Source organism: Musca autumnalis, unplaced genomic scaffold, assembly GCF_047663935.1.
Source record: "Musca autumnalis isolate F117 unplaced genomic scaffold, ASM4766393v1 scaffold_3, whole genome shotgun sequence".
NCBI classification, from domain to species: domain Eukaryota; kingdom Metazoa; phylum Arthropoda; class Insecta; order Diptera; family Muscidae; genus Musca; species Musca autumnalis.
This window is the reverse complement of record NW_027411866.1, coordinates 210,315,155-210,339,392: the sequence shown is the minus strand read 5'-3', so window position 1 is coordinate 210,339,392 and position 24,238 is coordinate 210,315,155. Positions and strand designations below refer to the sequence as shown.

At 35.7% G+C, this 24,238-nt stretch overlaps 2 protein-coding genes across 19 annotated transcripts in view; one reads left to right on the top strand and one right to left on the bottom strand.

Annotated features, from left to right (window-relative positions):
• The window catches only part of Nadsyn (NAD synthetase), a 443,475-nt gene that overhangs the window by 143,645 nt on the left and 275,592 nt on the right, over nucleotides 1-24,238 (top strand). The window lies entirely within an intron of this gene.
• Nucleotides 1-24,238, bottom strand: part of Nna1 (Nna1 carboxypeptidase) — a 411,438-nt gene that overhangs the window by 136,605 nt on the left and 250,595 nt on the right. For all 16 annotated transcript variants that reach the window (XM_073976458.1, XM_073976461.1, XM_073976468.1 and 13 more), the window contains one exon: nucleotides 9,572-9,724. In XM_073976458.1, coding sequence (XP_073832559.1) covers nucleotides 9,572-9,724 — 153 coding nt within the window. The remainder of the gene's footprint in view (nucleotides 1-9,571; nucleotides 9,725-24,238) is intronic.

Below are 24,238 nucleotides of genomic sequence, written 5' to 3'. Positions count from 1 at the left end.
TTTCAAAAAATATCACCCAAATAATCGTGGAGTTTTTAAAGAATTAAACCTGGATATTTTAAGGAACATTTTTCAAGGAATATCAGAAAATAAACCTGTATTTTTTAAGGATATTTTTCAAGGAATATCCGACAAATAAACGAAGATTTTTTAATAAATCTTTTGAAGGATTATCACCACAAATCAAAAAATCGTGGATTTTTTAAAGAATATTTTTCAAAAAATCGTGGATTTTTTAAAGAATATTTTTCAAAAAATCGTGGATTTTTTAAAGAATATTTTTCAAAAAATCGTGGATTTTTTAAAGAATATTTTTCAAAAAATCGTGGATTTTTTAAAGAATATTTTTCAAAAAATCGTGGATTTTTTAAAGAATATTTTTCAAAAAATCGTGGAATTTTTAAAGAATATTTTTCAAAAAATCGTGGAATTTTCAAAAAAACGTGGATTTTTTAAAGAATATTTTTCAAAAAACGTGGATTTTTTAAAGAATATTTTTCAAAAAATCGTGGATTTTTTAAAGAATATTTTTCAAAAAATCGTGGATTTTTTAAAGAATATTTTTCAAAAAATCGTGGATTTTTTAAAGAATATTTTTCAAAAAATCGTGGATTTTTTAAAGAATATTTTTCAAATAATCGTGGATTTTTTAAAGAATATTTTTCAAAAAATCGTGGATTTTTTAAAGAATATTTTTCAAAAAATCGTGGATTTTTTAAAGAATATTTTTCAAAAAATCGTGGATTTTTTAAAGAATATGTTTCAAAAAATCGTGGATTTTTTAAAGAATATTTTTCAAAAAATCGTGGATTTTTTAAAGAATATTTTTCAAAAAAATCATGGATTTTTTTAAAGAATATTTTTCAAAAAATCGTGGATTTTTTAAAGAATATTTTTCATAAAATCGTGGAATTTTTAAAGAATATTTTTCAAAAAATCGTGGATTTTTTAAAGAATATTTTTCAAAAAATCGTGGATTTTTTAAAGAATATTTTTCAAAAAATCGTGGATTTTTTAAAGAATATGTTTCAAAAAATCGTGGATTTTTTAAAGAATATTTTTCAAAAAATCGTGGATTTTTTAAAGAATATTTTTCAAAAAATCGTGGATTTTTTAAAGAATATTTTTCAAAAAATCGTGGATTTTTTAAAGAATATTTTTCAAAAAATCGTGGATTTTTTAAAAAATATTTTTCAAAAAATCGTGGATTTTTTAAAGAATATTTTTCAAAAAATCGTGGATTTTTTAAAGAATATTTTTCAAAAAATCGTGGATTTTTTAAAGAATATTTTTCAAAAAATCGTGGATTTTTAAAAGAATATTTTTCAAAAAATCGTGGATTTTTAAAAGAATATTTTTCAAAAAATCGTGGATTTTTTAAAGAATATTTTTTCAAAAAATCGTGGATTTTTTAAAGAATATTTTTCAAAAAATCGTGGATTTTTTAAAGAATATTTTTCAAAAAATCGTGGATTTTTAAAAGAATATTTTTCAAAAAATCTTGGATTTTTAAAAGAATATTTTTTCAAAAAATCGTGGATTTTTTAAAGAATATTTTTCAAAAAATCGTGGGTTTTTTAAAGAATATTTTTCAAAAAATCGTGGATTTTTAAAGAATATTTTTCAAAAAATCGTGGGTTTTTTAAAGAATATTTTTCAAAAAATCGTGGATTTTTTAAAGAATATTTTTCAAAAAATCGTGGATTTTTTAAAGAATATTTTTCAAAAAATTGTGGATTTTTTAAAGAATACTTTTCAAAAAATCGTGGATTTTTTAAAGAATATTTTTCAAAAAATCGTGGATTTTTTAAAGAATATTTTTCAAAAAATCGTGGATTTTTTAAAGAATATTTTTCAAAAAATCGTGGATTTTTTAAAGAATATTTTTCAAAAAATCGTGGATTTTTTAAAGAATATTTTTCAAAAAATCGTGGATTTTTTAAAGAATATTTTTCAAAAAATCGTGGATTTTTTAAAGAATATTTTTCAAAAAATCGTGGATTTTTTAAAGAATATTTTTCAAAAAATCGTGGATTTTTTAAAGAATATTTTTCAAAAAATCGTGGATTTTTTAAAGAATATTTTTCAAAAAATCGTGGATTTTTTAAAGAATATTTTTCAAAAAATCGTGGAATTTTTAAAGAATATTTTTCAAAAAATCGTGGAATTTTTAAAGAATATTTTTCAAAAAATCGTGGATTTTTTAAAGAATATTTTTCAAAAAATCGTGGATTTTTTAAAGAATATTTTTCAAAAAATCGTGGATTTTTTAAAGAATATTTTTCAAAAAATCGTGGATTTTTTAAAGAATATTTTTCAAAAAATATCACCAAAATAATCGTGGATTTTTTAAAGAATATTTTTCAAAAAATATCACCCAAATAATCGTGGATTTTTTAAAGAATATTTTTCAAAAAATCGTGGATTTTTTAAAGAATATTTTTCAAAAAATCGTGGATTTTTTAAAGAATATTTTTCAAAAAATTGTGGATTTTTTAAAGAATATTTTTCAAAAAATTGTGGATTTTTTAAAGAATATTTTTCAAAAAATCGTGGATTTTTTAAAGAATATTTTTCAAAAAATCGTGGATTTTTTAAAGAATATTTTTCAAAAAATCGTGGATTTTTTAAAGAATATTTTTCAAAAAATCGTGGATTTTTTAAAGAATATTTTTCAAAAAATCGTGGAATTTTTAAAGAATATTTTTCAAAAAATCGTGGATTTTTTAAAGAATATTTTTCAAAAAATATCACCAAAATAATCGTGGATTTTTTAAAGAATATTTTTCAAAAAATATCACCCAAATAATCGTGGATTTTTTAAAGAATATTTTTCAAAAAATATCACCCAAATAATCGTGGATTTTTTAAAGAATATTTTTCAAAAAATATCACCCAAATAATCGTGGATTTTTTAAAGAATACTTTTCAAAAAATATCACCCAAATAATCGTGGAGTTTTTAAAGAATTAAACCTGGATATTTTAAGGAACATTTTTCAAGGAATATCAGAAAATAAACCTGTATTTTTTAAGGATATTTTTCAAGGAATATCCGACAAATAAACGAAGATTTTTTAATAAATCTTTTGAAGGATTATCACCACAATAATCGCGGATTTTTTAAAGAATATTTTTCAATGCCAATAAATGTGGCCAATTTTTTTAAGGAGAAATAATTTAATTTTTCCATTAACACTATATCAGATTACATTATCTAACGTTTATCTAGGTGCAGTTTATCATCCCAATATTCTTTCAATCATTTTATCAGTATTACATTCGTTCGCGCATTGTGCGATTTAAGTTGTCATTGATGTCGACAGATGTTCGAGGTTGTCATTTGTTTGTTTGCAAGTTTAAGGTTTTTTTTTTATTTTTTTTATTTTATTTTTAGGAAAACGTGTGAGTATCCGTTTTTTCACAAACGCCGGCACAGTTGTTGTTTGATGTTTATTTTTTTTATTTTTTTCAATTTCCCCGTTTTGTTTGCCTTTAGAAAACGTTTTGCAGGCATTTTCGCCGTTGTATTTACATTCTATTGTTTACTTTAATGCATTTCTACTTTTATGTTAGCTAAAAAGCATTCACATTTGCTTGCAACAATCACAACAACAACAAAAACTAATCGACAGAGAGTGTGTTTTAAATGTAGTTGTTTTTTAGTTAGTATTTTTCTAATGCCATACAAAATGATGTTAGTGATAACAAGTAAAAAAGTATCAGTCGGCTTAGCCGGCAGAGATATACCTTTGGGCTGTATGAACTTGCTGACAACAATATGGATTTGGCCCTGAAGGAGTGAACCGATAGGCCTCAGCTTTGAACTTAAACAAAGTTTAGACAAAATTTTGAGAAGGCCAAATTTCGGACCAAATCGGTTCATCCTTTCGAGAGTTATTCTGCACTTCAGCCAATCAATCAGACAGACAGACGGACATGGGTAAATCATCTCCAAATTGTCTGAAGCGGTTATTTCCATGAGGCACAATTGTTGGTTGTATAAAAGTGTATATAAAGAGCTGAGACTATAAAATGTCGTAAGGTTGTCTTTTTAGAGCTTATGTGCCATTATCTCCTTCAGTAAAGTAAAGAACTCCAAAACGATTCTCGAGCAGCCCTTAAACTGCACTTAATGAAAACTGGTTGAACTTATGCTCGCGAAAATGTTACTCTCCACTCGAATTCGAGCAGGAGTACACTTGTGAGCAGAAAAAACATCGATTATATCGATTATACTCTATTTTTCTATGCCATATTAATAAGAGCGCATGTAAAATTCGGTCGAAATCTATCAGATACTACTCTTGACGAGTACACTTTTAGTTCCCCCCTCAGTAAATTTATTTTTTCTGTTCGAACATGTTGAACGGCCCTGACCGTATTTATCTTTGTCCCTCTCTCATCTCAAGTGGACACTGACCTCCCCGTGGTGTCACCTGGGGAGCTGCCTTTAACATCAGTTAAAGGTAGTGAGCAAACATGTGCCGCACGTTCAACATAAGAACGTTAAAAACTTGGTTTTGGGCGTCAGGATAGTAGCCCTCCCCCCTTATAAAAGGCAGCCTAATATAAAAAAACGAAAGAAAAACATACCCCTCTAAATAAAGTTCACGACCCCTCAATCATTTTAAGGACCATGATCTGCGAATTTGTCCTGCACTCTTTATAGAGAAGGCAGGTGTACTTGAAAAACACAAGGTCGATATAATTGCCATACAGGAAATACGATGGATTGGAAAAAGCGTTGCAACAGCACCTAAAGGTGACGCAATGTATTACAGCTGCCATGACACAAAGCTCGAGTTTGGATGCGGATTTGTAATTGGTCGGAGACTAAAATATCTGCTCTCCAGCTTCACTCCAGTGAATGAAAGGTTTGCTACAATTCGAATAAAAGCAAAATTATTTAACATCAGTTTTATTTGCTCACATTAAAATTATTCCAGGCGATTTTAATACCAAAGGTGGAAAGGAGAATATGGCCCAACAGTCGGGAAATTTAGTATCTACAGTGAAACATCTGACAATGGATTGAGGCTGATAGACTTTGCAGCTAAAAAAACATGGGAGTTAGCTGGACCAGATTTAAGCATCTCTACATTTATAAGGGCTCCTGGCTGTCTCCGGATTAAAAAACATGAAATCAAATAGATCACGTTGTGATAGGTAGAAGGCATTTATCTAGCGCGTTGGATGGACGATCGTTCCGAGGAACAAACATTGATTCGGACCACTACCTTGCTGCAGCAAAGGTACGTACCCGTTTAAACGTTACAAATAAAGCACGAACAGACACAACACGGAAGTTGGGCATCGGTAGGCTACAAACAGAACACATAGCCACAGCATATTCCACTCAACTGACCCAATTGCTTAATGAAAGCACTCCTCGTCCCAATAACATATCAGGACAATGGCAAAACATTGCCCACTCCATGTAAACAGCCGCAAAATCCATACTTGGATAACAGAGGCCTTCACCAAGGAATCCATGGTATGACCAGAAGTGTCGTGCTGCTACCGCTAACAAAGCGTAGCGAACGAGGGGAGGTATTGGGAGAAAAGGAGAGAGAAGAAACGTATTTTCCACAGGAAAAAAGAGAGAAATGGAAAATCGGGAGAGTGACAAAAATCGAGATGTACAGGAGTCAGAAGTCCGAAAATTCTACAAAAGATGATGACTTTGGTACAGCAACATTCTTTTATAGAGACCAGCAAGGTCAGTTGGTAACTGATACAGATAGTGTGTTCGGGATATGGAAAGAACATTTTTCCAAACTGTTGCTATCCAATTCTAACGAAGACGACGAAGATACCACACATCCAATCCCAGAAGATGGTATTGAATGTATACCGCCCGGTCAAGATGATGTAAAGACAGCAATAAACCGACTGAAAAAAAAAAACAAGTAAAAAAGCTTTAAGTTCTCCCGGGCCGAACTTTTTATACCCTCTACCATAAACTATTCTGAACTAAAACGGAATAATTATTTTCTTTTCTGTCCACAATTTTAGGCAGAGATATTTTGTGATCACTGATACTAAATAAGGTAAAAACACAAAAAATTGTAGCTAAAATCAAAAAAACAAAATCGGTGAAAAACTGCCGAAAATCGCCCCGCAACATGGACCTACATATGTTGACAGTTTTTAGTGGAGATGTTTTGTGATCACTAGGAACCTCAACTGTCAAATAACAGGCAGTTCGGTGAAACATTTTGGCTAAACTCCTCAAAATATCGAAAATCGGGAGGTACCGTTATATGGGGGCTATACCAAAACATGGACCCATGTTGACAGTTTTTAGTGGAGATGTTTTGTGATCACTTGTAACCTCAACTGTACAATGTAGTTTGACAGTTCGGTCAAAAATTGTAGCTAAAATCCTCAAAATACCGAAAATCGGGAGGTACCGTTATATGGGGGCTATACCAAAACATGGACCCATGTTGACAGTTTTAGGTGGAGATGTTTTGTGACCACTGGGAACCTCAAATGCTCAATGGCAGCTAGTTTGGCTAGTTCAAAACATTTAGTTAAAACCCACAAAATACAGGAAAGCGGGAGGTACCGTTATATGGGCGCTATACCGAAATATGGACCTATGTTGACGGTTTTTGGTGGAGATGTTTTGTGACTGGGAACCTCAACTGTCAAATTACAGACAGTTCGGTGAAAAATTGTTTGCTAAAATCCTCAAAATACCGAAAATCGGGAGGTACCGTTATATGGGTGCTATACCAAAACATGGACCTACATATATTGACAGTTTTAGGTGGAGATGTTTTGTGATCACTAGTAACCTCAAATGCCAAATTACATGCAGTTCGGTGAAAATTTTTAGCTAATATCCTCAAAATACCGAAAATCGGGAGGTACGGTTATATGGGGTCTATACCGCAACATGGACCTATGTTGACGGTTTTTAGTGGAGATATTTTGTGACCACTGGGAACCCCAAACGTGAAATTACAGGTAGTTCGGTCAAAAAATGTAGCTACTATCTCCAAAATACCGAAAATAGGGAGGTACTGGTATGGGGGCTATACCAGAAAGTGTTCCGATATAGTCCATTTTCGAACTTGACCTGCGTAGGGAAGAAAGAAAATATAGCGCTCTAGCTCAATTGTTCGATGTGTTGCAAACAGAAAAACAAAGTTAATATACCCTCCACACTATGGTGGAGGGTATAAAAAATGAGTAGTAAGTAGTAGTAAGGAGCCGATGGCCTAGCAGCCGAGCTGTTCAAAACCGGAGACGACACGCAGATTAGGTGTGTGCACCAGCTAGTTAGCACCATCTGGCAGGAAGAACGCGTACCCAACGATTGGAACGTGAGCATCCTATGTCCAGTCCACAAGAAAGGAGATAAGACTGTGTGCTCCAATTACAAGGGCATAAGTCTGCTCCCTATTGCATACAAGATAGTATCTGGCATATTGTGTGAAGACTAAAGCCTATGACCAATGAAGTAATTGGACCCTATCAGTGCAGCTTTAGAGCGGGAAAATCCACCATTGACCATACATTTACCATGAGACAAATCCTGAAAAAGACCCAAGACATGCAGATCGACACCTACCACCTTTTTGTCGATTATAAAGTAGCCATGTCTGATTTTGGTATCCCCGCAAAGCTCATCCGGTATAGTTGACGAATCGAGGTACAACGATTGCGTTGGCTATACAATGCCATATGAATGAGAGATGATGAACCCGCTAAAAAAGCCTTTAAATACGGGCCGCATGGCGGCACACGCAGAAATGAAAGGTCAAGGCTACGTTGGAGCGAAAAAGTGAAACTTGACATCAGAAAACTCCATATCCTAGATTGGGAAAATACAGCAGCAAACAGAGATGATTGGAGATATTTTCTTAGTTCGGATTATGGAACAAACGTTCTGTAAAAATCCAACTAAGTAAGTGCGCTGGACCCTTTCGAATATACCACCTCTAAAGTAGTGCCGTAGGAAATTTATTTGCAACATTTGCTCCGAAATCGGAACGATATCGGTACAAAATCTGAACGGGTTCCCCTCCAATAAATCGTGTAGAAATCGGAACGAATCGTTCAGATTTTGCTTCCGAAATTGTTTCGACGTGTCGGACATCTGGCATTTGATGTGCTGGGCAGCGATAACAACAAAACGCCTGATCAATATATTTATGATAATAACACTGTGAACACAAATTTTGGGGCAGAGATAATTCTTTTTGAAGATGAAAGCCCTTGGTGAGTATATTAAGAATCCCAAAGGAGATATCCGCCGTGAGTCGAACTTCCGCGTTATGGCGTGATGAAGTTTTTGCTAGAGACGCTGTAAGGTATCAGGAATTAGCGTTAAGGCCAGAACAGAATTAATCGTCGCTTGCTTTGTTTGCTTCCCAAATGTCAAATTATAAAGGAATGCCAGAGCCTCCTAAAGGAGAACGCAGGCGGATTTGCAAAGAGGCTCTGGCATTCCTTTATAATTTGACATTTGGGGAAACAAGCAAAGCAAGCGACGATTGTTCTGTTCTGGCCTTTATATCTTTGTTCACTGTTGCTTTAGCTAATTTTTGAGATGACATGTCTTCAGTCGAATCGAATGAGGATTATTTTCGTAGAGCACTTCGACCTTCTAACTAGCTTCCTTCGATGTCCTTTTCGTCCTTTATTTTAAGAGCCGCTATAAAAGTACCACAGATGACGTTTTTCAGCTTCGCGACAAAATCGATTTGTTGTCAATGAGAGGCGTACCTAAAATTTTCTGACCGACATTTTTGCAGAACATTTCGAAGCTGAAAAACGTCATCTTGTGGTACTTTTATAGCGACTCTTAAAATAAAGGACGAAAAGGACATTGAAGGAAGCGAGTTAGAAGGTCGAAGTGCTCTACGAAAATAATCCTCATTCGATTCGACTGAAGACATGTCACCTCAAAAATAAGCTAAAGCAACAGTGAACAAAGATTTAACGCTAATTCCTGATGGCTTATATGGTCTCTAGCAAAGACTTCATCACGCCATAACGCGGAAGTTCGACTCACGGCGGATGTGTCCTTCGGGGTTCTTAATATACTCACCAAGGCCTTTCTTCCCTAACTGGAATTTTCCGTGCCCCAGACTTTCTTTTATATTTTGTGTAATTGTCGATGTATTGGCTAATGTACAAAAGTTTAAATAATTATTTACAAAATTTATGTTAACATAAATTAGGTTTACATATACATACATTGGTGTGTCAATTGCATAATAAATTCGATTGCAATAAATTTAGCTAAACACAACATATCGATGCTGATAATGGCAGTTATGAAAATACAATACATATGTATTTATTTGTTAGCTGTGAACTCCCTTATGAAATGCAATACTAAATACATAATTGGCCTTTTAACCTACGAACTATGTATGTCAGATAGGATTAGTTGTTGGTGTGTGTGTGCTAGGGATTTAAATGTCATACAATTTAAAACTAAAAACTATAACAAAGATATGTCAGCCATTCCCTTAATTTTATGCCACAACGAAACAAAAAAAAAACTCAACAAAAAAGCCGTTTCATATTACAGAACATTTTCAACTTACATAATTTACTGCACTTATGGGATTGTAGTTGAATACAACAATACCATTTTCCTCACCAACTGGATTTGGTTTCAATTCTTTACCCGTCGGCTGATAAAATGGTTCTGGTTGTGCGGGTACTGTCGGAATGTGTACGATACGTTCTTCAATGACCTGTAACGATAAGTAGAAGAAGACGAAAACACAAATGATATTAAATACGAGAAAAAAAGGAAAGTGCTGAGAAAAGTATAAAAGTAAATAGAATAACTTGTGGTGAATCGCATCATCATCGCATAAAAATTCATAATGTGTAAAGCTTTTATGGATGGCATTATGGCAGCACACAACTGCATCAGCAGTAGGAGCATAAATTTAATGATACTCTTCAGTGGAACTTTAACGCTTTTACACTTTGTTTAGTTTTTTCTTTTTTTATCTTGTGTGAAAAAATCATAAAATCTAGTTGTGTTTTATGCACGGTCGGAAGAAGATAAATAATATTTAAGGATTCTTATGTTATTCTTTTATGTACTTTTATTTTATTTAAAATATCTATGGGGATTTCTGAGTGCAATCGGATACTTTTTCAAAAAGGGGTTTCCTTTATTTTTTGCTGTGGTAATGCTGCTCATTAGCAAAATATTTTCGTATATTTTAAAATTTTTTGACTAACGGTTCCAGAGATATCCGGTCTTGAATTCTGTAAAAACTATATGCAAGGAAATGCTCATAACTTCTTTAATATTGGTCCAAATAGAAAAGATCAATTTTTGCATTTTTTATCAGTTATGTAATAACAAATAGACATAGGTTTTTATGCGAAGAAAATTTGACCACGCCCACTTTTACGCCCGATTTTTATACCCTACACCACTATGTGGGGAGGGTATTATAAGTTGGTTTTGGTAAAAAAGTTTGTAACGCATCGAAATAATGGTCGTAGACCCATACTTATATATACCAAAATGAATATACCAAAATGAATGTCCGTCTGTCCGTCTGTCCATCTAAACCTTGTAATCACGCTACAGGTCGCAATTTTGATCGGATCGTCACGAAATTTTGTGTGTTAATGGGGGTCCCGGAGGGGTGATGGTGATGGTCGGATAATATATAGGGGTCGGAATGGACAAAAAACTTATGTGGATAAAAAGACAACGTTTTTTTCCAAAGCGAATATCTTAGCTTCTATACGGGGTATACCAAATGCAAAACCTGACAATAAAAGTAGAAAATATCGCCTTTCTAATGATGTAAAGTAGGTTCTCGTAGGTGATCAAACAACGAAGATATCACAATAGTCGCAAATAAAACCCAAAATTTCATTTTTGCAATTTTAATTATAATGACGAATATCACAGCTTTGGTTGGGGACTTTCCAAAAGCAAAGCCTGGCTGTGAAAGTAGAAGATCCCATCTTTACAATGATGTAAACTAGGTCGGCGTAGGTGACCAAATAACGGAGATATCGCAATAGTAGGTAATACATCCCATTTTTTCCACTTTTTTGGAAATCACGCTACAGGTCTCAATTTTGGTCGGATCGTCACGAAATTTTGAGGGTTAATGGGGGTCACACAGATGAAGAAGCCAATTGATTTTGGTGATGGTCGGATAATATTTAGGGGTCGGAATGGGCAAAAAACTTATTTGGAGAAAAAGGCAACGTTTTTTCCAAAGCGAATATCTCAGCTTCAATATGGGGTACAAAGCAGAACCTGGTCATGAAAGTAGAAAATATCGCCTTCCTAATGATGTAAAGTAGGTTCTCGTAGGTGATCAAACAACGAATATATCGCAATATCCGCTAATAGAACCAAACTTTTTATTTTTGCGATTTTACTAATAATGACGAATATCACAGCTTCGGTTGGGGATCTTCCAAAAACAAAGTCTGACTATGAAAGTAGAAAACCCCATCTTTACAGTGATGCAAAGTAGGATGGCGTAGGTGGCCACATAACGGAGATATCACAATAGTCGGCAATACATCCCATTTTTTAATTTTTTTGTAATCGCGCTACAGGTCGCAGTTTTAATCGGATCGTCACGAAATTTTGTGGGCTAATGGGGATCCTACAGAGAAAGAAGCCTATTGATTTTGGTGATGGTCGGATAATATTCAGAGGTCGGAATGGGCAAAAAACTTATTTAGAGAAAAAGTCAACGTTTTATTTCAAAGCGAATATCTCTGCTTCTAAAAGGGGTATATCAAAAGCAAAACCTGCTGATGAAAGTAGAAAATATCACCTTTGCAACGTAAGTTATCGTAGGTGGTCAAACAACGAAGATATCGCAATAGCCGATAATAGAACACAACTTTTCATTTTTGCGATTTTAATAATAATGACGAATATCACAGCTTTGGTTCGGGACCTTCCAAAAGCAAAGTCTGACAATGAAAGTAAAAAATCCCATCATTACAATGATGTAAAGCAGGTTGGCGTAGGTATCCAAATAACGGAGATATCGCAATAGTCGGTAATACATCCCATTTTTCCACTTTTTTGGAAATCACGCTACAGGTCGCAATTTTAATTGGATCGTCACGAAATTTTGGGTGTTATTGGGGGTCCCACAGAGAAAAAAAACCTTTTGATTTTTGATAATGGTCGGATATTATTCAGGGCTCGGAATGTGACAAACAAAAATATTTGGAAAAAAGGCAAACGTTTTATTTCAAAGTTAATATCTCCCTTCTGTAGGAGGTATATCGAAAGCAAAACCTGGCAAGGAAAGTAGAAAATATCACCTTTGAACGATGTGAAGTAGTTTGTCATAGGTGGTCAAACAACAGAGATATCGCAATAGTCGGTAATGCATCCCTTTTTCCATTTTTGTGCAATCACACTACGAAATTTTGATCGGATCCTCACGAAATTTTGGGGGTTGATGGGGGTCTAACACAGTAAGAAGCCTATTGATGGTTGGCATACATCCCACTTTTCCATTTTTTATTTGGGTTGTACTGTCGATGCACTTAAATGCGTTTCAAAAAAATTGACCTGTGTTAATGTAAACATTCAGAGGAAAGGCGCTAAGCTATCCCAATTTTAATATTTTGAATTTTATTAGTCAAAAGCTTATGAACAGGGGTAGTGGTGTAGGGTATCACATATTCGGCCCCGACCCGACTATAGCCTTGGCTCACTTGTTTGCAATTTAAATCTTTTCTACCAAAACTACTGAACTTATTTTGCTGCAATTGTCATGAAATGTACAGGATAGGCTACAAATTTAAGTACGGAAGGGGCGGGGTACTACCCCTATACACTATTTTTTATACCCTCAGCATTTATGCTAACGAGGGTATATACACTTTCATACGGGCAAAATGTGCCTCATCGAAATAATGGTTTTAGACCCCAAGTGTGCTTAGACGAAATGTGTTTCAGACAATTTGGAGTAGATTGAGCAATGTCCGTCCGTCTGTCTATCTGTCTGGCTGGCTGGAGCGCACGAAAACTCTCGAATGGATCAACCGATTCGGACCAAAATTTGGCTTTCGTAATATTTTGTCCAAACTTAGTTTATGTTCGAAGATGGGTTACATCGGTCCACCCCTTCCGGTACATCCCCCACAAAAGTTCGAAAATGTTCGGAAATGTACGCACGATAACTCTTGAAGGGAGCAACCGATTTGGTCCATACTTTACAAATCGTGGAATGTCTACCAGACTTAGATGAGGTTCCAATATGGAAGGATAAGGTCAGTTTAGCACCTGCTCTCCAATCGCTTTGATTTTTGTTTGAGCAACGTGTATTCACTGCCCCCCATACGACTGTACCAGTTTCATCAAGTGCAAGTACACACTTCCTGAGAAAATAGCCTGAAATTTGCAAAAAAAAAACCTATGACCGTGTGATGTGGTTCAACCACCAAGATAACTCTCGAACGGATCTGCCGATTCGGTCCAAAATTTGGTCTTAGTAATATTTTGTGCAAACATTGTTTAAGTTCGAAGGTAAGCCGTATCGGTCCACTCCTTCAGGTACCTCCCCCACAAAAGTTCAAAAATGTTCGGACATATTGTTCGTACGTCAACTCTTGAAGGGAGTGGCCGAATTGGTCCATACTTTACACATCCTAATATATCTACCAGATATAGATCAGGTTCAAATATGGTATATATTTGTCTACTCCATCCGGTACCTCCCACACAAAATATCGGATAAGTTCACTTTAAGACCTGCTATCGAATCACTTTGATTTTTGTTGAAGCAACTTGCATTCGCTGCCTCAATTACGATGGTAAACGTTTTTTCAGCGGCAAGTCCATTCCAACAGCCCGAAGGGTGCAAAAAAACCCTATGGAACCATATGTAGTGGCTGGAGATCCACTTCCATAATGGTCAATGTCGATCCATTCCTTTAAGTATCTCCTCCGCAAAACTTTTGTTCTTTAATCATAATCAAGATTTTTGTCGGTTCATACGCCCAAAATTTTTAAAACCCCCTACATACATATACCAAGGCTAAGGGTATATCTCTGTCGGCAAAGTCGACTGATACTTTTTTACTTGTTTAATGCTATATTTAAAATAAATACGAATGTATTGGTTTGCAAATTAATAATTGTGATTGTGCCTCGGTCCTTGCCTACTTTTTTAGGACCCAAAGACTTGATCACGCCCACTTTTGAAAATATGTTACATCTACAAAACTACTGAACCGATTTTCCTTAAAATTTCAGGAACTGTACAGGGATGGCCCCCGGTACGATAAGGATGCATATTTTCTTGAATTTCAAAGGGGGCGGGCTACTTCGCTTTGCCATATTTAAAAAAACGCCATATCTTTATGAATAAAAATCAAACGCCGTCATAACCTAACTTAGGTTTTTATGGAAAGAAAATTGTACCGCGCCCACTTTTTATACCCTCCACCATAATATGGAGGATATAATTAAATTTGTCATTCCGTTTGTAACACATCGACCCGGAGACCAGATAAAGTATATATCATTCTTGATCAGGGTAAAATTCTAAGTGGATATAACCATGTCCGTATGACCGTCCGTCTGTTGAAATCAAGATACAGCTCGCAATGTTTAAGATATAGCTTTGTAATTTGGTATAGAAGTTTCTATTACTCCTAGGATGTTTGGCATTGCAAATGGGCTATATCGGTCCAAGTTTTGATATAGCCCCCATAGAACGGTACCACCCGATTTTCGGTATTTTGAAGTTTTTAGCTTCATTATCACATCGAATTGACTAAAATTTGGTACTTAATCTTGGTTGGGGGTATAAAACTTCCCCCATGTGTCGCTATAGGTCCACGCCTTCATACAGCCCCAATAGAACGGTACCTCCCGATTTTCGGTATTTTGAACGTTGTGGCCTCAATATTCCTCAGAAATGGCTGACATTTGGTATTAAGTCTTCGGTGGTGGTATAACACTTTCCCCCATAAATTTGTAGGTACAGGTCCACGCCTTAATATAGCCCCCATAGAACGGTACCTCCCGATTTTCGGTATTTTGAAGGTTGTGGCCACAATATTCCACTGAAATGATTGAAATTTGGCATTTGATCTTCATTTGGGGTATAAAACTGTCTATATGAAGTTTGTCGGTATAGGTCCACGCCTTCAGACAGCCCCCATAGAACGGTACCTCCCGATTTCCGTCATTCTGAAGGTTGTGACGTCAATATCCCACCGAAAGGACTGAAATTTGTTATTTAGTCTTCCATGGGGTTACAAAATATGCCAGAAAAGAATTATTAGTATAGGTCCACGTCGTGCTATATCCCCCATTGAAGCTTAACTCTTGGTTTTTGGTATTTTTTATTGGTATTTGTCTTCTTCATAAACGAAAGGAAACTAATTGTTCCACTTTACTTCAATACAACACTTGGTGGAGGGTATAACAAGTTCGGCCCGGCCGAACATAACGCCCTTGCACAGTGGATCCACTTGTATGGAGAAAGTGGCCATAAATATTTAGAGTGTAAAAATCAAGCCAATGCGCCTGTTATGCTTTGTGCTGCTGTGAAGAGTGTTTTAAGAAACGACGAGCGTGACATTCTCCCCCCTTTCCCCTCTGGAGGGGGTATACGGTAAGAATTGTTTTATGCTGTTAATACAAAATGACATGAACAAAGGTCCTCATAAAACACTATTTATAATGAAAATTATGCTATTACCTCGTCCTTCGAAATTCACTATAATATTTTGCTATACGTATTAGTTTCGCGATATTTTGAATATATTTACTTGCACTTAAAATATAGGTTGTACTCACAACAAAACATATTAGTCAAATGTTCCGACTTTTGAAGCTATTCTTAAGAAGATCGCGTTCGAATTATCCACTGTACGTTGCTACTTGTTTCAATTTTCGTTTCAATTTAAATTCTAAACTTTCAATTTAAAGTTTTTCTGCAAAAACTACTGACCTATTTTCCTAAAATTGTGAGGGAATGTCAGGGATGGCCCCCGAAAACAGGCTAAATATTTTATTCAATTCCAGAGAGGGCGGGGTACCTCTAATAAGCGATATTTAAAAAAACGCCATATTTGCAAAAATTACGCATGTATCGGTTTAAAAATATACCGATTAATCACAATGTAGAACTTCTTTGGGGCCTAAAGACCTACAGACAAAATCTGTTGGTAAATTTAAAATCCTCCTCGGTTTGACAATGGACCGAATAAGTGAGTTAGAAAATACCTATTTTTGAATTGTCAAGCATAAAGGCCATAAAAAAGTTGTCATTAAAACTCATTACGACGGGTCAGCAACGCGGACTGGGGTCTGCTAGTATTATTTATATTAAAATATCAAAAGTAGATATAACAAGTAAAAAAGTGTCAGTCGGCTTTGCCGACAGATAAATACCCTCAGCCAATGTGAAGTGAAACTTTCACCTACGGACAGATCGAATGTATTTAAGGTCTCTTCAGAATTTTGTGGCCTTTTGGACATTTACACTTGCCGACAAAAATGTGGACTAGGAATTAACTGCACTAAGACACAAATGTTGAACTTTTGTGGGAGAGGTACCCTCTGGGAGGACCGATATGGGCCATTTCCGAAGTTATATCAGCATGAAAATTTGACACAAGATAAAGGAGAAATCGTAGAAAAAATAGAAATTGCTAACTCAGAAAACGCATTTTTTGAGTTATGCCACTCTTTGAGTAAATGAGCGATATGGTGACATAGGGGTTTTTTACACCTTTCGGGCTGTTTTCCCAAGAAATATGGACTTGCCCAAAAAAAAGTTTTAACGTCGTAATGGAGGTAGCGAATGCAAATCGCGTCAACAAAAGTCAAAGCGATTCGAGAGCAGGTCTTAAAGTGAACTTATCCGTAATTTTGTGTAGAAGGTACCAGGAGGAGTAAACAAATATAGTCCATATTCGAACCTGATCTATATCTGGTAGATATATTAGGATGTCCAAAGTATGAATTACATCGGCCACTACCTTCAAGAGTTACCGTACGAACAATATTTCCGAACATTTTTGAACTTTTGTGGGGGAGGTACCCGAAGGAGTGGACCGATATGGCTTATCTTCGAATTTAAACTATGATTGGACAAAATATTACGAAGGCCAAATTTTGGCTTTTTGCATCTTTCAGGCTACATTCTCAGGAAGTATTGATTTCCCCTGATCAAACTTGTACCATCGTATGGGGGCACTGAATACAAGTTGTTGCAACAAAAGCCAAAGCGATCCGAGAGAAGGTCCTAATCTAAACTTATTCGAAATGTTGTGTGGGAGGTACCCGAAGGAGTGGACCGATTGAGTTCATATTGGAACCTCATCTGTCTGGTAGAAATTTCACGATGTGCAAAGTATGGATCAAATCGGTTAGTACCTACAAGAGTTATCGTGCGCACAAAATTTCCGAACATTTTCGAACTTTTGTGGGGGAGGTACCGGAAGGAGTGGACCGACATAGCCCATCTTCGAACTTAAACTAAGTTTGGGCAAGATATTACGAAAGCCAAAATTTGAACCGAATCGGTTCATCCGTTCGAGAGTTATCGTGCGCTCCAGCCAGCCAGACAGACAGACAGACGGACGGACATTGCTCAATCGACTCCAAATTGTCTGAAACACATTTGGTCCAAACATACTTGGGGTCTAAAACCATTATTTCGATGAGGCACATTTTGCCCGTATGAAAGTGTATATATACCCTCGTTAGCATAAATGCTGAGGGTATAAAAAATAGTAAATATTCGAATCCCACTACCAAATAGGACTTACATTTTTTGTAACTAATTGTAGTGTAATACAAATAAATTTCAAGAAAATCGAAGAGTACAATCATTGTTAAAAATTGATTTTAAATATTAAATCGCAAAAATTGCATTCAAGCCCACTGTCCAATTTTTTTCTATTTTTTATTAAATAGCAGATAAAACATAAAAAAATATTTCTTCAATTAAGAAGTTATGAGTATTTCTTGGTATACAATTTTTACAGAATGTCAACAAGGCGGGATATCTCTGGAACCGTTAGTGAAAAAAATCTGAAAATATACTAAAATGTTTTCCTGATTAGCAGCATCACCACTGCAAAAATAAAGGAAATCAAAAACCACTTTTTGAAAAATTTTCCAATTTTACTCAGAAATCCCCATACATTATTTACATACAAGGATACATGTATATATTAGCACGGTAAATCAGAAATCATTATAGAAAATACATTATTAGTGGACCATCTCGGAAGTTGATCTTTGTTTAGTAGACATATTAGGATGTAAAAAGTTTGGACCAAATCGGTTACTCCCTTCTTGTTAACAATCCAAGAGCACAGACATTAACATTGCTAAATCGAATTGTCTAAAACCGACTTAACCTTAACATATCTGGGGCCTGAAACCATTATATCTACGAGGCACATTTCTGATCTGCGAATATGCCATATTCCCCCATAAAAACTATTTCAGAAGTATTTTTTGGACAAAAATATTTGATTCCAAAGACATAAATTGTAGTGAATAAACCAGACAATCAAATTAAAATTGAAAGAATAAACAAACAAAAAATCGATAAAAAAGTCAAGTCAAGGCAATGTAAAGCTCATTAAGAGATTATATTGTCAAACTACAAGAAACTTGTAAGTAAAACAATAAAAATCATATTACAAAGATAAGTAAACTTAAGTTACCAAAACTTTTACTAGTCGCACCAAGAAAACATTTCATGGAAAACTTTTGGCAAAATTCCTGAGAAAAAAAAATAGAACAACAAAAAGGTACGCATGTTGTGAGACAAAAGACATACCTACAATAAGCAAAGATATAAATATTTAGTTTTGCCTTTCTGCTGTGGTAATTCAGAGTGATGGCACCTTGGGAGATGAGCAAGTTTCGTTTACTTTAGACTTCTGTCGCTCAGGGATTCCAGGTATACCATTATTATTATTTTAATATTAAATTTGTTTAATTTTTAGAGTCACTTTTTTTTTTGAGATTCAGCTTATAATAATTCTTGAAAATGCTATTACATTCTTATTTGAAAATTGGTTTCAACAACATCTTCCATGTACTAATGAGTCAAAATAACAGCGTGAAACCTCAAAGCGCCACCTTTGCCACCATCCATGAAGTCATAACTTTAACCTAAGAACTGCCAACAAAAATGTTAGATATTCATTATATTATAACCATTATTATGAACATTATCATTTATTTGTCTTCTTGGTCTAACCTAAAAACTTTTCAAATAAACTAATAAAAAACACACACACGCACATTCAACACAAGCATAAAACTCGGTAACTTTTTGGCTGCAAGCAAAGAACCGAAAAAATACAAACAAGTCAGCCTCCCATACCTTGTCGGACAAAAAAACTATTGTTCCCGGCCATAATTTGTTTAACAATAGGCTACTGCTACCTTCTACAATTCTTTACCATCATTATCATCATCGTCATCGGTCTCCAGTAACCGCAACACATCACAACCAACCATGACCGAAGGACAAAAGCCATAAAAAACAACAACTTCATTTTTTGTCATTAAACAAACTTTGAATGTTTTTAGGCAATGTCCTCCCCAACATTTTCTAAATGGTGTTGGCTTTTTCCTTTATGTTTTTCCAGAAGCAAAAAAATATCCTTTGGTATTTTGTTTGTTTTAATCATTGCCGTTAAACAAACAACCGTCTACAATTGCAACAACAATAAGCTCGACGAAATAAACCCAAAACTTGTCATATCATGCGAAAAATGAGCTGTACACAACGCAACATGAATTATTTCTCCAACCATAACTTAGGCGCGTCCTGCTGTGAAGGCAGGCAACAATGAATGCTGAATAGGAAAAGCAGAAGAATGAATAGCCAAGTCCAAGTGGAAACGAGCCGCCTGTAAAACGCCAAAGTTGTTAGGCTTTTTCTTTTGTTAGTGGCGTCGAAAAGTTAATGTCAACAAAAAAGTTTTGATTATAATTCGTTCGTCCGTTAATGTTGTTGTTGTTGCTGTAGTTTCATTGTTATGGCTTCGTTATTATGACAAGTTGTGGGTGTTTTTTTTTTCAGTTTTATTTTGTTGGAATTTATTATGCAGCCGCTAAAATGTATTTTTATTAGAATTTTTTATGGTACTTGGTAGACACAAAATGTTATGCATTAAGGAATATTTAAAAATATTATGTACAGGCATCCTACGAAAGATCTTCTATCTACACAAGAACTACTGCAGCATATCTTTTATGTATAGAGGATCTGTAGAAGGTATTTGTTTACTCACTTACTTACTTAGCTGGCCCATTACAGAACATTTGTTCCATAGGCCGAACTAAGAAAAGATCTCCATTTCTCTCTATTTGTTGCTTCGCACTCTGGAATACCGCGCCTTTTCATCTCTTCATCCACTTGTTTGCGCCATCTATTCCTTGGCCTGCCAATTCTGCGTGCACCGCCAAGCGGTCCGTATTTATACGCCTTTTTAGCGGGTTCATCATCGCTCATTCTTATGATATGGCCTAGCCAACGCAATCGCTGCATCTCGATACGTTTAACTACATTGATGTCGTTGTATAGCAGACACAGCTCGTGGTTCATACGACGTCGATATTCACCGTCAACGCAGATTGGTCCGTAGATCTTTCGAAGAATTTTTCTCTCAAACACGCCAAGCACTGTCATGTCTGCTTGCGCAAGTACCCAGGCTTCGGAGCCATACATCAGCACGGGTAGTATCAGTGTTTTGTAGAGCGTTGTTTTTGTTTGACGAGATGTGGCTTTGTTTTTAAACTGCTTACTTAGGCCAAAGTAGCATCTGTTGGCCAATACAATTCTTCTTTTTATTTCACAACTGATGTGGTTTGTTGTGTTTACGGTGGTGCCGAGGTATACGAAGTCTTTTACTACCTCAAAATTATAGGAACCAACTTCAACAGTTGGCCCGATCTCAATGGACGCATTGCGCGTCAACACCATCAGCTTGATCCTCTCACCGTTTACCGCCAGACCCACTTTAGCAGATTCTCCTTCGACCTTTATAAAGGTATCTGTTACTTCTTTTACTGACCGTCCCATGATGTCTATATCATCAGCATAAGCAAGTAACATGTGGCTATTGGTGTAGATTGTGCCACTTCTTTTGACGTTTGCCTCTCGTATAACCTTTTCTAGCAGGATGTTGAAGAGATCACACGAGACACTGTCTCCTTGACTGAAACCTCTTTTGGTACAAAATTCTTCGGAGAGGTTCTTTCCTATTTTAACTGAGGATCTCGTGTCAGTTAAAGTCATTTTACAAAGCCGAATGAGCTTTGCGGGGATACCAAATTCAGACATGGCCTGGAATACCTTTGAACGTAGCGGACTGTCGAAGGCTGCTTTATAATCGACAAAAAGGTGGCAGGTGTCGATCTGCATCTCTTGGGTCTTCTCCAGGATTTGCCGCAGGGTAAATATCTGGTCAATGGTGGACTTGCCAGTCTAAAGCCGCATTGATATGGTCCAATTATTTCGTTGACCATGGGCTTTAGTCGTTCGCACAATATCCCTGACACGATCTTGTCGGCAATCAGGAGTAGACTTATGCCCCTACAGTTAAAGCATACAGTCTTATCTCCTTTCTTATGGACGGGGCACAGGATACTCAGGTTCCAATCGTCGGGTACTCGTTCTTCCTGCCAGATGGTGCTAACTAGCTGATGAATACACCTTATCAGCGTGTCGCCTCCGGTTTTGAACAGCTCGGCTGGTAAGCCATCGGCTCCTGCTGCCTTATTATTCTTCAGCCGTTTTATAGCTGTCTTTACCTCATCTTGTCCGGGTGGTATACATTCAATACCATCTTCTGGGATTGGATCTCTGTTATCTTCGTCGACTTCGCTACTATTGGATACCAACAGTTTGGAAAAATGCTCTTTCCTTATCCTTAGCACACTATCTGTATCAGTTACCAAATTACCTTGCTGGTCTCTACAGGAGAATGTGCCTGTACCAAAGCCATCAGTTTGATGCTTCACTCTTTGGTAGAATTTTCGGACTTCATTCTGGTTCCTGTACATCTCGTTTTTTCACACTCCACACACTTTTCCATCTCTCTCTCTCTCTCCTGCGGAAGACGTTTCTCCTCTCTCTTCTTTTCTCCCGATATCTTTCTCGTGCGCTACCCGTTGCTACGGATTGTAAAGTAGCCCTATATGCCGCATTTTTCTCTTCGGTAGCAGCACGACACTCCTGATCATACCACGGATTCCTTGGTGGAGGTCTCTGGTATCCAAATATGGATTTTGCGGCTGTTTGCATGGAGTGGACAATATTTTGCCATTGCGGTGATATATTATCGGGATGAAGAGTGCTTTTATTAAGCAATTGGGCTAGTTGAGTGGAATATGTTGTGGCTATCTGTTGTGATTGCAGCTTACCGATGTCTAACTTTCGTGTTGTGTCTGTTCGTACTTTGTTTGCTTCGTTTAACTGGGTGCGTACCTATGGTCTGTTCGTCCTTGTCTTCAGTGGGAGCATGAGCACAAATAAAGCTGATGTTGAAGAATTTTGATTTTATTCGAATTGTAGCAAGTCTTTCATTCACGGGTGTGAAGCTGGAGACCAGGTGTTTTAACCTCCGACCAACTTCATTCTGTCTCCTGTACATCTCGATTTTTTCACACTCCCGTTTTTCCATTTCTCTCTTTTTCTTGCGGAAATGACGTTGCTCTTATCTCCTTTTCTCACGATATCTCTCTCGTGAGCTACGCGTTTCTACTGATTGTAAAGTAGCTCTATATGCCGCATTTTCTCTTCGGTAGCAGCACGACACTCCTGGTCATACCATGAATTCCTTTGTGGAGGTCTCTGGTATCCAAGTATGGATTTTGCGGCTGTTTGCATGGAGCGGGCAATATTTTGCCATTGTGTTGTTATGTTATCGGGACAAGGAGTGCTCTCATTAAGCAATTGGGCTAGTTGAGTGGTATATACTGTGGCTATCTGTTGTGTTTGCAGCTTACCGATGTCTAACTTCCGTGTTGTATCTGTTCGTGCTTTATTTGCAACGTTTAACTGGGTGCGTACCTTTGCTGCAACTAGGTAGTGGTCCGAGTCTATGTTTGCACCTCGGAACGATGGTACATCCAACACGCTTGATTCATGTCTTCCATCTATCACAACGCGATCAATTTGATTTCTTTTTCTTTGAGCTGGCGACAACCAGGTGCCCTTATGAATATCGAGATGCTTAAATCTGCTGCTGCTAACTACCATGTTTTTGCCGCTGCGAAGTCTATCAGCCTCATGTCATTGTCAGATGTTTCATTGTGGAGACTGAATTTTCCGACTGTTGGGCAAAAATATATTTTCCTTTCCAATTTTGGCATTAAAATCGCCTAGAATAATTTTAATGCCATGGGCAGGACAACGGTCATATGTTTCCTCTAAGCGTTCGTAAAATATATCTTTGGTCTGTTCGTCCTTGTCTTCAGTGGGAGCATGAGCGCAAATAAAGCTGATGTTGACGAATTTTGCTTTTAATCGAATTGTAGCAAGTTTTTCATTCACGGGTGTGAAGCTGGTCCGCAATCAAACTCATGCTTTATGCACAGAAAAAAAAAATTGTAGCCATTTGATAAAGAAATTCAAAGATTCAACCAAAAATTTATCGATTTTCCGGCAATAAAAAAAATTGTCATATTGACAAAATTCGATAAAATTTCGTGATCACAAAGTAAAAATACATGTTGATAAAATAAAATTGTAATATTGATTAAAATATTTATCGATTTTTTTTATTTTGAACTGATAAAATATTTCACATATTGACAAAAATATTTATCAAAATATTCCACATTTTGCTTGATAAAAACAAAATATTTTTTTGATTAAAAAAATTGTTGAATGCATTTTTTCCAATCAATAAAAAAATATGCATATTTACAATTATTTTGTTGTTTTTTTGTTAAATACAAAACCAAACGCCACAAAAAAGATACATACACACATTTATAAATGGTGGTGGGTATTTATTTATTATTTGAAATGCCAAGAACAAAAGCAACACCAGACGCATAGGTACATAAAAAATAACAGATGCAAGAAAGAAAAACGCAATGGAATAATTAATAACAGAGGTACATAATTATTTAGTGCCACACATTAATTTTAATATAAGAAAGTAAATAAATCACTTTTAAATATAAAATACAGGACACATCATTAAACGTTGTGAAATAAAACACATTCTTCTGCCACATTGAAAAT